The 15,115-nt window shown below is 40.3% G+C and overlaps 1 protein-coding gene across 1 annotated transcript; it reads left to right on the plus strand.

The window, feature by feature from the left end:
* The first annotated feature begins 291 nt into the window (after positions 1 to 291).
* LOC122727549 (GTPase IMAP family member 5-like) lies at positions 292 to 8,260 on the plus strand. The gene is made up of 4 exons (XM_043965148.1): positions 292 to 538; positions 4,662 to 4,731; positions 6,098 to 6,146; positions 7,355 to 8,260. Exons 2-4 carry the CDS (start codon positions 4,675 to 4,677, stop codon positions 8,254 to 8,256), a joined length of 1,008 nt encoding a protein of 335 aa, XP_043821083.1. The 5' UTR covers positions 292 to 538; positions 4,662 to 4,674; the 3' UTR covers positions 8,257 to 8,260.
* Positions 8,261 to 15,115: the final 6,855 nt, after the last annotated feature.

A 15,115-nucleotide genomic window follows, 5' to 3' on the forward strand; every position in this document is an offset into this window, starting at 1 on the left:
AATGAGCATCTAACTTGAAGGAGAGGAGGGAGTATCTCTATAAAACTATTTTTTTCATCCTCTCTCTCTGCAGACCAGAGCCTTGGAGAGCTTCTCCTCCTTAATGCAGTTGGATCAGCAAACATTTCCTGGTTAGAATTTCTGCCTCTCCTCCCTTTTTCCCCCACTCACCATGTGTCACTGACCCATATCAGGGTTGTTTCTATACTCAATGCTGTCTTGCTCTGGCAAGCAGATAACAGTGCAGAGACAGGCTGCTTGGGAGGCAAGTTCTGACCTTAGATGGTTTGCAGAGGCAAGCTGTTCCTGGGCTTATCTGGTAAAGAGGAATCATCTTTTTTTTTTTTTTTAATAATTTTATCAGCTTGTTTCTTAGAGTTTCATTAAGAGTCTAGAAACCAGGCTCCTGATCCCAGCTGCTGCAACTCTCTTTCTCTCTGTATGATCTTGGACAAACGCTGGTCTCCTTAGTTCCTCAGCTTTCTGGACCATCAATTGCTTCCTTCAAGGAATCTGTGAGGATCAAATGAGAATGGATGTGAGTGTACTTTGAAATGCTTAGAGTACTTTGAAAATGATAATTAGGTGTTTTGTTACTATTATTGTGCATGACTGAAAAAAAAATTGACCTGGTTGAAGAGACAATGAAGTGTCTGTGTTTTGTGTGTGTGTGTGTGTGTGTGAGAGAGAGAGAGACAGAGAGAGAGACAGAGAGAGAGACAGAGACAGAGACAGAGGGAGACAGAGACACAGACAGAGAGAGAGACAGAAGAAGAGAAGCAGAGAGTCAGAGAAAGAAATAGAAAGAGACAAAGAAAGAGATGGAGAGAGACAGAGAGACAGGGACAGAGAGACGGAGACAGAGAAACAAGAAAGGGAGAAAGAGAGAGAAGAGAGAGAGAGGGTGAGAGAGACACACAGGGAGACAGCAACATAGAGAGAGAAAGACAGAGAGACAGACAGAGAAAGAGGCAGAGAGAGACACAAAGAGACAGAGAGAGAATGGGACAGAGATATAGAAATAGAAATGGAGACAGAGAGATGAGAGAGATAGGGAGAGAGAGACAGGGAGACAGAGAGATGAAGAGACAGAGGGTGAGAGAAAGATACACAGAGAGAGAGAGAGAGAGAGAGAGAGAGAGAGAGAGAGAGAGAGAAAGAGAGAGAGAATTTCCCAGGATGAATTAGAATAAGCAGAGAGCAGAGATCCACTGGTCAACTCACTGTAGGGAGAAGATCCTTCTGGAATGGAGGTAGAATTATAAATGTTTGAAACTGACCTGTGACTTGAGTTGTTATTCCCAGTAACCACATCCTCTTAGCACAGCCAGGAACCTAGTAAACTGAAAGTGATTTCAGTTAGCAAAGAAAGAAGGTGAGGAGGATGGGTAAAACCACAAGTGGCAATCAATAACACTCTGTTACCGGTTTGCCTGGGTCACTCCCTGTGTCTGGCCTCTCTCTCCCAATCTCTGCTGAAATTAACAGGGTGGTCCTGAGGGGGAGGTTGACAATTTCTCTCATTTCGGGATAACAGTAGTAATGTTGAGGGATTGAGGTTTCTCATACTATCCCATTTGGTGTGCCTGACCCATTCCCATATAACCAGGTGATATCAACTAGGTTTTCCAAAGGATATTTACCAAGAAGGTATAGCAAATGGGGCAGCTAAGTGGTGCAGTAGATAGAGCCCTGGCCCTGGAGTCAGGAGGACCTGAGTTCAAATCTGGTCACAAACACTTAACACTTACCAGCTGTGTGACCCTGGGCAAGTCACTTAACCCCAATTGCCTTACAAAAAAAAGGTATAGCAAGGCCTGAAAGGACAAAAATGTCCCTCTCCCACCCCCAACCCAGGAACATACTCCCCTCTGCACACACTTGGCCCCTGGGAAGAGTAGGCTTAAACATGAAGGACAGCTACAGAGGCACCTACATAAGGAACCCCTGTTGCCTAGGGGTGCCTTCTGGTTCTGAGAGCCCTGTGCTCCTGTTCAATTCAGGGTGTGACATAGCTGATGGATGAATCACTCTCTTGTTTAGTTGAGATACCTCCTTGTAAGGCTCACTGTTATTCCATTGTTAGCCTGGGTCCAGAAGGTTTCCTGTTGGCTGCCCTGGTTCCTCACTGGACTCAATTGCTGCAGCCAGGGACTCCTAGACTGCTATTTGATGCATTTCCTGGTCTCACTAGTCTCCAGGGGTCTCCCCTCTTAGAATATCCATGTACTGATGATCAGCCAAGAATAAACACAAAAGGAACAGGTGTCATCCCCTCAGGGATACCTGGCATATGGGTGAGGAATGAGGTAGCCAAAGCTGTTTGCTACCCCTTTCCCCACCTGGAGGCCCATAGCAGCCTCCATCAGACGTGACTGAGGAGAGAGATATTCATAAAGGGCTGTGCAGCGGGCATAATGAACCCTCTGTGGGACTATTTGGTTCAGGCTCAACCTCTACTGAGTCATTAGTCCTTCCAGTTCCTCAGCCAGAAGACTTCATCACCCTGACTCCAGCCCCTTCTTTACTCATGGCCAGAACAAGTCTTCCCAAAGATCCACATGTTGGATGAAACCAGGTAGGGAATGGTGTGCAAGCTCTACAGACTGGAGCCTCATGGAGAAGTCTCCCATTGCCCCTGCTTTTATTTTTTAAAAAAAATTTTTTTACATGTAGATATAGTTTTCAGCATTCGTTTATATAAAATTTCCAATTTAAAATTTTTCTTTCCCCCTCCACTCCTTCCACCCTCCCCTAGACAGCAGGCAATCTGATATAGGTGTTTTATATATATATATATATATATATATATATATATATATATATATATATATATATATATATATATATATATATATGCACACATCCATATACATAACAACATTAAACATATTTCTGCATCAGTCATGCTATAAGAGAAGAATCAGAGCAATAAGGAAAAACCTCAAAGTAGAAAAAACAACAGCACCAAACCAAAACAAATAGTATGGTTCAATCAGCATTCATATTCCAAAGTTCTTCCCCCCCCCCCGGATTTGGAGAGCCTTTTCCATCATGAGTCCCCTGGAACTTTCTTGTACCATTTTATTGGTGAGACAAATCCAGTCTATCACAGTTGATCAACACATAATGTTGATGATACTGTGTACAATGTTCTTCTGGTTCTGCTCCTCTCAGTCAGTATCAGCTCATGTAAGACCTTCCAGGTTTCTCTGAACTCCTGCTCATCATTTCTTACAGCACAATAGAATTCCATTACATTCATATACCACAACTTGTTCAGCCATTCCCCAGCTGATGGGCAACCCCTCAATTTCCAATTCCTTGCCACCACAAAAAGAGCAGCTATAAATATTTTTGAATATGTGGGTTCTTTTCCCTTTTCTATGATTTCCTTGGGAAAAGACTGAAAAATGGTATTGCTGGGTCAAAGGGTATGCACAGCTTTATAGCTCTTTGTGCATAATTCAAAATTGCTCTCCAGAATGGTTGGATCATTTCAAAGCTCCACCAACAATGCATTAGTGTTCCAATTTTCCCATAGCTTCTCCATCATTTATTATTTTCCTTTTTTGTCATTTTAGCTAATCTAATAGGTGTCAGGTGGTACTTTAGAGTTGTTTTAATTTGCATCTCTCTAATCAATAGTGATTTAGAGCATTTTTTCATATGGGAATAGATAGCTTTAAGTTCTTCATCAGAGAACTGCCTGTTCATATCCTTTGACCATTTCTCAGTTGGGGAATGACTTGGATTCTTATAAATTTGATTTAGTTCCCTATATATTTTAGAAACGAGGCCTTTATCAGAAGTACTAGCCATAAAAATTGTTTTCCAGCTTTCTGCCTCCCTTCTAATTTTGGATGCATTGCTTCTGTTTGTACAATCCCTGTATTTTACAGAGGAGGAAACTGGGTGCCAGCGAGGTGCCAAGCCTACAGAGTTAACAAGTAGCAGAGTTGAATTGGAAACCTCAGGTTTCTGACTCCAAATTCAGGGCAGATGCCACTGTCATCTGTTGTTGGCAGCATGACCCATCCATAATGAGCTCCACCAGTCCATCAACATGTTCTACTGTTGAATGGACCTTCTCTGCCTCATATTCTTCACAGGGATCTTCTGATGACAGTGTCCTGACTTAAAGAAGGGGCTCCAATAATAAAGATTTTAGGCACTATATCAGGCCAGTAGAGAAACTCTATTGTGGGGCAAGGGAAGCTTTAGTTCTCTCTCCTATAAAGCCATAGAGGTCACCACCTCTTCTTGATTTTATAATGAGCAGGTAGCATCAAATTATAATCACTAGATCTTAGATTTGGAAGGTTCTGAATTCATTGCATCCAACCTCCTAAACAAGGTTGGAATTGCTTCTGCAACCCAGAAAACCAAGATGAAATGTCATCTTTATTTGAGAGATAGGTCCTTCCTGATTGATACTGTGACCCAGTTGATGCTGGATCACACAGCCAGTTACTGTATTGTGAACTCCTTCCTAGATCCCCAGTCCTAGGGCATTGCTAAACCTTGGGTTGGCTAGCAGCAACAAGAAGGTCCTAGAGGTGAGGTGATAAGACACTAGTAAAATGGGGTAATATGGTTCAGATTCAAGATTTTTTTTTTTATTTTTTGAATGCTCTTCCTACTTATTTTTGATTTTGCAGATAACACTGGTTTATGGTCCTTAGTCTTGAAGAAATGACCAGTTACCAATCCCTTGGACAAACTCTGCAGGTAAATACTAACAATGGGTATTCCTGAGGGTCTGGTGGATTCTTCCATCACTCATAAATGCCTCACACCTCTAAATCCGAAAAGTAAGATGTATGTAACATGTTTGAGGGGTTGAGACAAGCTCTCAAAGAAATTGTTAAAAGTCATCTATACTCTCAAGGCAAGTTAAGAAAACAATGATCTTTGTGTGTTACTATTCACTGAATGCCTTGAATCTTCATTGTAAACCTGCAACTTGGCACATTGCAATATAAAAGGCATGGGCTACAGAGAACAGAATTTTCTGGAACAAAAATACATGTATTTATTTTTAAAAATTATAGTGAGGCTCTTGTCTACAAGCAGCCTTGCCCTTTATCCTAACCTAGGCAAATGCCTATTTTACCTTCTCCTAGGCCAAATTCTCTACTTTGTAGTGCTCATTCTTTTTTTGTTTTATTTTATTTTATCTTTTGTGGGACAATGAAGGTTAAGTGACTTGACCAGGATCAAACAGCTAGTAAGTATCATTTGTCTGAGTCTGGATTTGAACTCAGGTCCTCCAGCATAAAGGTCCAGTGCTTTATCTACTGTGTCACCTAGCTGTCCCCAAAAATGCTCATTCTTAGGACAATTGTGGAGGGATTAAAGATTGTGTTGGAAATCCCTCTTTCATGCCCCTTGACTCACTTTCAGCATCCCCAATCCCTACATATACCCTTATGTTTGACCCTGGCTAGTGAAAATCACTATCTTGGGTAGTTTTACCATCCTCACCTACCTTCCTTTAAAACCAAATCCCCAAAGACCCAAAAATCATTTATATTTGTCTTTGGGGAATATATTTCACTTTTGCTATCTTTTGGGCATTCTCAACACTTCAAGTGATCTAAAGAGAGCCACCTATATAAACCTTTCATCTGCATCCAGAAGAGTCACTGGGTTGCCTCTTGATCTACTTTCATCTCCTACCTCAGTCCAATCTGTAGAAGTCACTTAAAAAATCCTTGTTGACTGATTGGTTGTTTCCCCTACTATGAAAAGAACTGACAGGGCTGGCCTACCTTCTCAGGTTCACATTTTCTCTGGGGTGGGAGGAAAATAAGCAAGGGTTTTGATTAAATAGTCCTCTTGGTAGATTACTGACTGAGAACAAAAGTGATGTTGAATTGTGTCCTCTGAGCCTCTCTATTTAATTTTACCCTGAAAATCAACCTCTATTTTTCACCAGTGAGAATTACTCTGTTGGAATAATTATTCCCAAATTGAATGTCACAATTCCTTCTGTATTAAGTTAACAGATTGGATTAGGTGATTTCAAAGGTTCTTTTCAGCTTTAGCATTCTGCCTAATGAGTACATTTTATCTCTTCCCCCCCTTTTTTTAGAAAGGAGAAGAGAAGATGAAAGAAGCAAAAGATGGAGATATTGATGTGGGTAAGGAGACAGTGTCATATATGTGTTATTCCCAGTGCCCTCCTGAAAATCCTAGGAACAGCAGAACTGGGGTATGCACCATCTTTTTCCCTTGTGAACAATCAACTGTAATCACAGAGATCTGGCCTCATATATAGAAAGAGAAGGCAACCACCTGGATGGTATAGTCTGGCAACCTCAGAGGAAAGTTTCCTTCTGCCCATAAATATGTCACTGGCCTCTCTGCATGCTTCAAATTTATTCCTTTGGGCTAAGGCAAGGGTACCTGTCAAAATTAAATGCCCCCAAAGGGATGAAATCCTAACCACCTTCTAAGTTGGGTTCAAAAGCCACTATTCCTTCATAAAGTCTTCTCTGACCCCAGATAGCAATAATGTCTATAGTCTCTGAGCTCTCATTGCACTGTATTAGTAATCACTGGTGAGGGGGTCATATTTTGTTTGATATTATAGTCTTTGGTTTTCATATGTTCCAGGCTAGACTAGAGGTACCATTGAGGGCTGGATTCTTATTAACCATCTCACCCAGTACCCAGTACTGGACTATGTATATATAGTGCTGCTCTGTACATGATTATTATGTCGAATACAATGGAATGGAATTGACTGCCTGATTAAATAAATAACACCACAGCAAAAGCTAATCTCTTAGGTACCTAATTATTACCACAGAAAAGAGAGAGCAGGGGCCTAAAGAGATAAGATCTAGGACAGGAAAAATTGATGAAGAAGAGTCATCCAATGGGCTAATGCTTAGGAGGAAAATCCCAGGTGGGCACCCTTGGGAAGAGAGGTAGTGACCAGAGGATTGGTCCATTAAGGTCTCTAGAAACTTTTTGATAATCCCTTTAGCCATTCTTTTCATTCATTTATTCATTCATTGCCCACCATGTTTCCTGACTCTTGGGGAATGAGAGAGAAGGACCCAAATATAATGGCTAGGCAGGAAAGTGGACACAAAAAATACAATGTGGATTGATTTTCATACCTTACCTCCTCCAAAAGTATTTAGTTAAATATCTATTTATGCAAATTACTAGACTATCCACCATACAGAGAAAAATCTGGAGATAGTGCTGACTCCTACTCTCCACATGCTTATAAATTAAGATCAGCAGGTCTAATGAATGGCACCAATCAAAGATATTTGATGAGATGTAATAGGACTTGTTGGGATGTGTCACTATTGAGAAATACTTTCTCTTACAGATGTCAATGACACCCATCAAAGCAATGAGCCATTGAGGTTCATCCTGGTGGGGAAAACAGGAGCTGGGAGAAGTGCAACAGGAAATACTATCCTTGGGCAGAGAGTATTTGAGTCCAAGCTAGGATCCCAGGCAGTGACTAAGAAGTGTCAGATAGGCACTAGGATGTGGAATGGGAGAAGAATATTGGTGATTGATACTCCTGCCATCTGTGAGCCAAGTGCCTGGACTGAAGAGATGTACAAGGAAATCGGGGAGTGTTACCTGCTCTCCTCCCCAGGTCCCCATGCATTAGTCTTGGTGACTCAGATTGGCCGCTACACTGCAAGGGATAAGGAGGCAATGAGGAAGGTGAAGAAAATCTTTGGAGTAGGAGTGATGAGGCACCTCGTTATGCTTTTCACCCGTAAAGAAGATTTAGGGGGATCTTTAGAGGATTATGTAACAAATACTGATAACACAGACCTACAGTGGGGGATCCGAGAGTGTGGCAGGAGATTCTGTGCCTTCAACAACCGGGCCACTGGGGAGGAGCAGATGGCCCAGGTGGCAGAGCTGATGACTATGATTCAGAGGATGGAGAAAGAGAATGGAGGCCACTATTACAGCAATGCTCTTTACCTTGATGCTCAGATCTTCCAAGAACATGGCAATAGAGAGTCTTCAGACAGCTACAAGAACTACCTACAACAAGTGAAATTCCAAATTCAAAAGCAGACATCATACCTAATAGAGGCTGAGGCTAACTCTGTTGTCCAGGCATTTCAGAGGGCCAAACAATGGGTTTCTTCCCACCGTAAAATTGTCTCATGGATTTTCATTTTCCTGGGTCTTTTTGGTTTGGTTTTGATTATTTGGGGTTTATTTGGGTTTTTTTTTTGCATGGTAATGAGCATTACATGACTTGCCCAGGGTCACTGAGCTAGTAAGTATCAAGTATCTGAGGCCAGGTTTGAACTCAGGTCCTCCTGAATCCAGGGCCAGTCCTTTATCCACTGTGCCACCTAGCTGTCCCCTCTTATTGTTATTAAGGATTATCTAAAAGAAGTCAACAGTTTTCTCACTTCTTTTCATAAGAATTAGGAAATTAAACTGATAGTTCTGATATCTGTTATTGCCATGTGTGAGGAGAAATTGTGAGCTATTTGGGGCATCTAAGGTGACCTTTCTCCTCTTCGTTCTCTATATCCTCTTCACTGGCAATGCTACTCACTCCTATAGTTGTAATGTAACTCCCACATCTATGTCTCTATCTCAGTCTCTCTAGAGTTCCAGACCTACATTTCCTAATGTCCATAGCACGTTTCTCCCTGTATGTCTTGCCAGTAATGCCAACTCAGCATGAAAACAAAATTACACATGAGCTTTCTTCCAAAACGTGCCCTTCTTTTTTCCTACCTATTTTTGCCAAAAGCAAAAATTGAACCAGTCCCTGATGCTTGAAACTTTGGGATTTTCTCTAACCTTTCCATTCTCATTTACCCAAACTGTGCAAACATTGACCTGTCAATTTGATCTCCAAGATATTTTTCCCACCTGTCCTCTCCTTTCTTTCCAAAGCCACTAACATGTTATCACCCATAGAGGCTATTGCAATGGTCATAGATCATTGAATCATAAATGTAGAAATGGAAGGGCTTTTCTATGTCATGTAGGCCAACCCTTCTCATTTTATGAGTAAGAAAACTAGGCCCTAAGAGATCCCACTTCCAGAAGTCTCTGCCTGCTGCAATTCATTGTGCCCCCAATATTGTCAAAGAGCACATCTTAAAGCACAGGCATGACCATGGCAGCCCTTCTTTCCCCACTCAGTCACCTGTGCTGGAGGCTCCCTATCCCATCCAGGATCAAATGTAATATCTGTTGGTGTTTGAAGATCTTCATAACCTGCCCCTCCCTTTCCAGTCTTCTTACATTCTATACCCCACCCTTACCTCCCATGTACTTGATCCAGGAATCCTGGCCTCCTTGCTGTTCCTTGAATGCCCAACTTAGATACTTTTCATTGGCTGTCACCCTTCCCTGGAATGCTCTTCCTCCCCATCTCTGCCTCCTAGCTTTCCTGGCCTCGTTTGAGTTCTGGCTGAACTCTTACCTTCTCCAGGAAGCCTTTCCCGGTCCCAATTAACTCTAGGGACTTCCTTCTGTTGATTATTTCCAATTTAACCTGTATGCACCTTGTTTGTGCATAGTTTTCATATCGTCTCCCTCATAAATCTGTGAGTTTCTTGAGACTGGGAACTGCTTTTTGCCTTTCTTTGTATCCCCAAATTTTAGCACAGTGCCTCGCATAGATAAGGTACTTAAAAAATGTTCATTAACTGACTGGATTTCTGAAGGTCATACAGATAGGAAGTGCAGAAGTTTGATCATGTGTCTTTTCTCAAAACTTTTTAGTAACTCACAACATACAGAATGTGGGAGTTAGAAGGGATTGTAAAACTCTCTAATACAACCCATATATCAAAGGAATCCTTGCTACAACAAATGTATTGTCTAATGAATAGAGACTAAACTAGTCCCTTTGACATTCCAGTCACTAGTTTTCAGTTCTAGACAAATTAAACTCCTTGCCCCCTCCTATTCATATTGTGGACTCTCTCACCTCTGTGCCTTACCATACTTTTCCCCCAGTCCTACATCTTATCCAGTGGTTGAAATCTTAACCATCCTTCAAAATCGACCTCAAATGTCACCTCCTCCACATCTTCCCTACTCTTCCCATTCAGAAAAGATCCTTTGACTCCTCAGATCCCACATTGCTTTGTAATTGTATTACTCTCATGTACTTAACATGCTACATTGTATAGTATAGTTATCTGTGTATATACACATCTTATCACTTTCTGTGATTCTAAGCTCCATGAGAGCAGGGATTAATATTTATGTCTTCCCTAGTACTCAGCCCAAGACCTATACACAGTGAAAGCTTGTATGATGCACATTAATTAAATATTACAAATCCTGTTGTCATCTACATTATGAATTTATTTCACTGCATGGTTTCACTGCATGATAAAAGGACCAACTATATGTTTTTGTTTTCAGAATGAATTAGATCAATTTTTTCCAGGAAAACAATTTTTGGCTTCAATGTTAAATGGAAAAAGATTTTGTTTGGAAGATTAATCTACATGCTTTGGGTGATTTGGGGGCTCCAAATAAAGTACTTAGGAACTGAAGGTTAATCAGGAAACTATTCCAACTCTCAGTGAAAACCTGCCCAAATGGATGTTTCCTCTCCTGCCTTTGTTATTAGATTGAATTGAAAAGAAATAAAGGTTGTTGCCTTGCTGATAGAGGACTTGGTAAAGTCTTAGGGTCATCCTTTTGGGCAGAAATTCTCATGGTCTAGCACTGAAAATGTAACTGTAAATAAAGAAGGTGAAGGAGCACAGAGCAAATGTGTGTGTGTGTGTGTGTGTGTGTGTAGCCTCTTTTGCTTTGAATCCCTTTATGTCTCTATTTAAAAAATAATAAAAATAAAAGTATTTATAATATCAGAAAGTGATTCATTAAGGAAACTTTCATTTCTCTAGGAATCAAATGGGGAATTGTGAGAAAAATATTAATAATCAATTTCTTGAAAGAGCCAGGGATCAGTCCTTTGTCCCCCTCCCCACCTATTCCAGAAAGTTGACTTCTCCTTGAGAAACTTCATCAAAGTTCATCTGGGACGAAGCCAAGTGAATAAAAGGAATGGAGAAAGATTCTTTTGTATACATTGCTGAAGGACTGATGGGATTAAACCACAACTACATAGTGGACTTTCTTTTGAGCAACTTGAGTGAGATATTTTTGCATTTCTTTCCCTGATGGCATGTCACCACCTTCAAGTCATGTCAACCAGTAGAGTTGGATGATGCTAACCAAGGAGATTTGTCTGATGTACATTTATCCAATTAGCTTTGATCAATGTATAATGACCCACCTCCATCAAAAGAGGTTAAAAACCCTTGGAAAACACCACACAAGGGCTTCTGGAGAGTCTTCTGGGTCTCCCTTGGCTCTCTGGGACCACATGGTCTCTGTCTCGATTTCTCTCTTGGGTCTCCTTGAGACCATATGTTGTCTCTCTGGGAGACCACATGGGTCTTTTGTGGCTTTTCTCTTGCTTGTGTTAACTGGCATGCTGAATCTCTGCCTGCTTTCCCTACCACGTGGCCAGAGAGCATGGGAAGTTAGGGAGACACATGGCCAGTCCTTTACTGGTATAATATTGATAGATTAATGCATGCTTACCCCAAACTGCTGTCTATAGTAATTATTTCAATATAATAGGTATCCATTCAACAATATCCTTGTTCCTGTGCTGTTCCTTTCAGGCCATCCTGCCCCTATCCTCATCACAGCATTCTGTGGAAACAAGGGGCAGAACTCAACTATGCCCACCCACTTCCAGAGGAGAGAAAGGTATAACAAGGCAAAGCACTATAATGTAGTAACATTTAGCCAAAGAACTAAAGAAAAGAGGGCCTGGGGTGCCAGTGTGTGGAGGGGTCTACATCAGACCATAATTAAAGGGACCTGGCATCCATCAAGGCCAGAACATTCTCTGTAGAAGCGATTTGGGGCAAGGCCTGAGGCTGGTGTGAAGTGAATTCCATAATGTGACAGGGGCCTGAAATACCTTTGATCTTTACCCCATGCTGGATCTGCCATAAAATGGGGATTGGAAAATGAGTAACAGACTAATATAAAGGAAAGGAAAATCTGAAATTGCCAAAGATCTTAAAGGGAAGAAAATTAAGCAAAGTACTCAAAGGACAAGCAAATAATTCAAAAGTAAAATATTTAAAATGTAAGGGAAGATGGTCACAGATCTCTAACCAAGTGCAACAACTAAATATTGCAAGACAAAAGAAATTAAAGCAAGAATCATTTAGGTTGAGAACCCTATGTATTCCCAAGAGAATATGGACATAGAGCAGGAGGTTCCAATGTGATTACACAGAAAAATTAGGCTCTTGAGAAAAATTGCAATGAAACAAATGGCTTGTACAGAAGTAATTAGAAGATTAGAAGGACTTGAATCTGCTCTGGCAGATAACGTTAGAGTTCCTGACCAAGCAAATGACAAATAAGTTCATGGGAGGAGAAATGGACAATGTTGATTACACAACATTTAGGTTTGTGTACAAGTAAAACCAATTTACCTAAAATTAGAATAAAAATAGTGAATGGGGAGAGGTGGAATCTTTGTAATTCTGTGATTAAAGATCGAATTTCTAAGATATATAGGGAACTTAATAAAATTTATAAGAATAGGAACCATTCCCTAACTGATAAATGTACAAGGATATGAACAGATAGAAGTATGAACTGGTCCAACCATTGTGGGAAACAATTTGGAACTATGCCCAAAGTCCTTTTAAATGTGCATACCCTTTGACCCAGTGATACCATTACTGGGTATATACCCAGAGAAATTAAAAAATAAAAAGGAAAAGGACCCATTTATAGCACCCCTTTTTTGTGTGGTGGCAAATAATTAAAGAGGGGATACCCATCAATTGGGGGATATCTGAAAAAGTTATGGTCAGTGAATGTAATAGGATAATCTTGTGCTGTAAGAATTAATTAGACTTGTAATCAAAGAAACCTGAGAGCCTCACATGAACTGATTCAAAGTGAAGTGAGCAGAACCAGGAGAAGAATTTATGCTATAACAATATTGTAAACATAAGTAACTTTTAGAGACTTAGGAACTCTGATCAATACAATAGCCAACCACAGTTCCAAAATGCTCATGATGCAACATTTGAACCACATCCAGATAGAGAAGCAATGGACTCCAGAATCCAAGTTGATGTTTATGTTTGCGTTTATTTTTCTTTTTTGGACATAGCCAATGCAGGAATTTGTTTTGGGTTTCTTATTTTCCTTCTTTTTTTCTTTTTTCTTTTCTCAAAGGGAGTAGTTGTAATTGTTGTTTGTCCTTATTTCTTGAAGAGGACCATATCACCGGGGTGATGTCATGACCTGCACTGAATTGGATTTAAGTGAGGGAGGGCTGTGCAAGGTCACCAACCTTACTCTCTCCAGAGCCATCTCATCAGGATGACTGGAGATGGCCCCTAAGGTTTAAGGCAATTAAGGTTAAGTGACTAGCCAAGGATCACACAGATGGAGTCTGAAGTGAGATTTCAACTCAGATTCTCCCTACTTCAGGGCCAGTGCTCTGCCCACTCTATCCACTGTGCTACCTAGCTACCCCTCTAAAGAAGAGGGGGGTTAGTTGTAGAGAGAGATGAGAGGGAGACAATTCAACCCTGAAAATAAAATAAAATTGAACTTTTAAAATAAAAAGAAATGATTTTTTAAAAATTATGTGATAAAACTGCATTCCCTGACACCTTAGGATTGTGAGAACATGCCTCATGCCATAGGCTTTAGAATAAATGTGAAAAAGTCCTTGGTTAGCTGGTATAATGTTGCAGAGAAAGGGAACTTGGATTTACTAAGGAAACTTCAGAACACCTTTTGGGACATTTTGAAACCAGGGAATTCTTGCAGAACTTAAGAGATTAGAAAATAACTAAAAAACAATGACCTTTCCATCTGAATCCCTTGAGAGAAAAGATTTTTTTCATTTTCTATTGTAAGAAATAATGGACTATTTGCCAACTCCAAAAGGCCCCAACCAGAGCAGACTGGTTTAGATTGATTGAATTATGTGAGACTGACTGACTCTGCTGATTAACTCACTTACAGTTGACTTGATTAAAACCACACTTGCCTGACTCCTAAGAGGGAGTGTTCTCAGAGGCTGTGGACTATGACATCAACAGGAGACCCTCCTCAAGTCCAGTGAACCAGTGGATTTGGGTGATGCTAGCCAATCAGCTTGAAGCAGTGAGTAAGGACCCCCTCTTCAGGGGGACACAGGAAGTGGTATGCTGCTTTCTCTCTCAGTTGGTTGCTGGAACAAGCTGGTGGTGGCAGAGGACTTGGGAGAAGAACCAAGAGAGCCTGAACTCTTATCTCTCCTCTAGGGTAGATAGGCTTTTTCTTAACTTTCTTCACTATGCTTTAATAAATGCTTAATGCCCCAAATCTGTTGCTAAAGCTTCTAATTTAAGGTGAGCACACATTTAGTTTTACTTATCACACTATGTATCCTCAATACTTCGCACATAGTAAGGTCTTAGTACATGCTTTATCATTCCCTTTCGCTAATTCAGAATGAAGGAATATGAAATAATAATGATAAAATTTGGCCTTGGAGAAGGGTTGAGAAAAATAAGTTGAGAAAAAGTGCTTTCCTCCCTTTCCTGCAGAGACAGGGGACTGCAATTATGGGATTTTGTATATGCTGTCAATGGCTTAGGTTTTCGCGTGTGGTTTTTTTTTCCTGAGCCACTTTTTCTCTTTTAAAATCTATGCTTCTAGAAATGGCTCAAATGGTGTTGGTTGGAGAGGTTGGAGTATCTTCAGAAGTGATGCATTGTAAAAACAAAAAATATCCATTAAAATAGATAAGCTTTATCCTTGTAAGAACATGCCTCTATCAGTCTATCAGTCATAGACTTTAGACTGAGTGAAAATTTTAAAGTTGATATACAGAGTTGTGTTTCTTCTGATATTAAGTAAATATACAATTGTAATATTTGCTTTTTGGTATTGTTTTGTTCAGTTTTAGTTCTTGTTTCTCTTAATTGCTTTATTTTTACCTTTTGTTACTTTTTACCTGCTTGACAGTTTATATTGCTTGTTAGAAATTAAAACTATTTATTTTTTAAATTAAAAAAATGTTAACAGT

The sequence above is a fragment of the Dromiciops gliroides genome, chromosome 5, assembly GCF_019393635.1.
Source record: "Dromiciops gliroides isolate mDroGli1 chromosome 5, mDroGli1.pri, whole genome shotgun sequence".
NCBI lineage: Eukaryota > Metazoa > Chordata > Mammalia > Microbiotheria > Microbiotheriidae > Dromiciops > Dromiciops gliroides.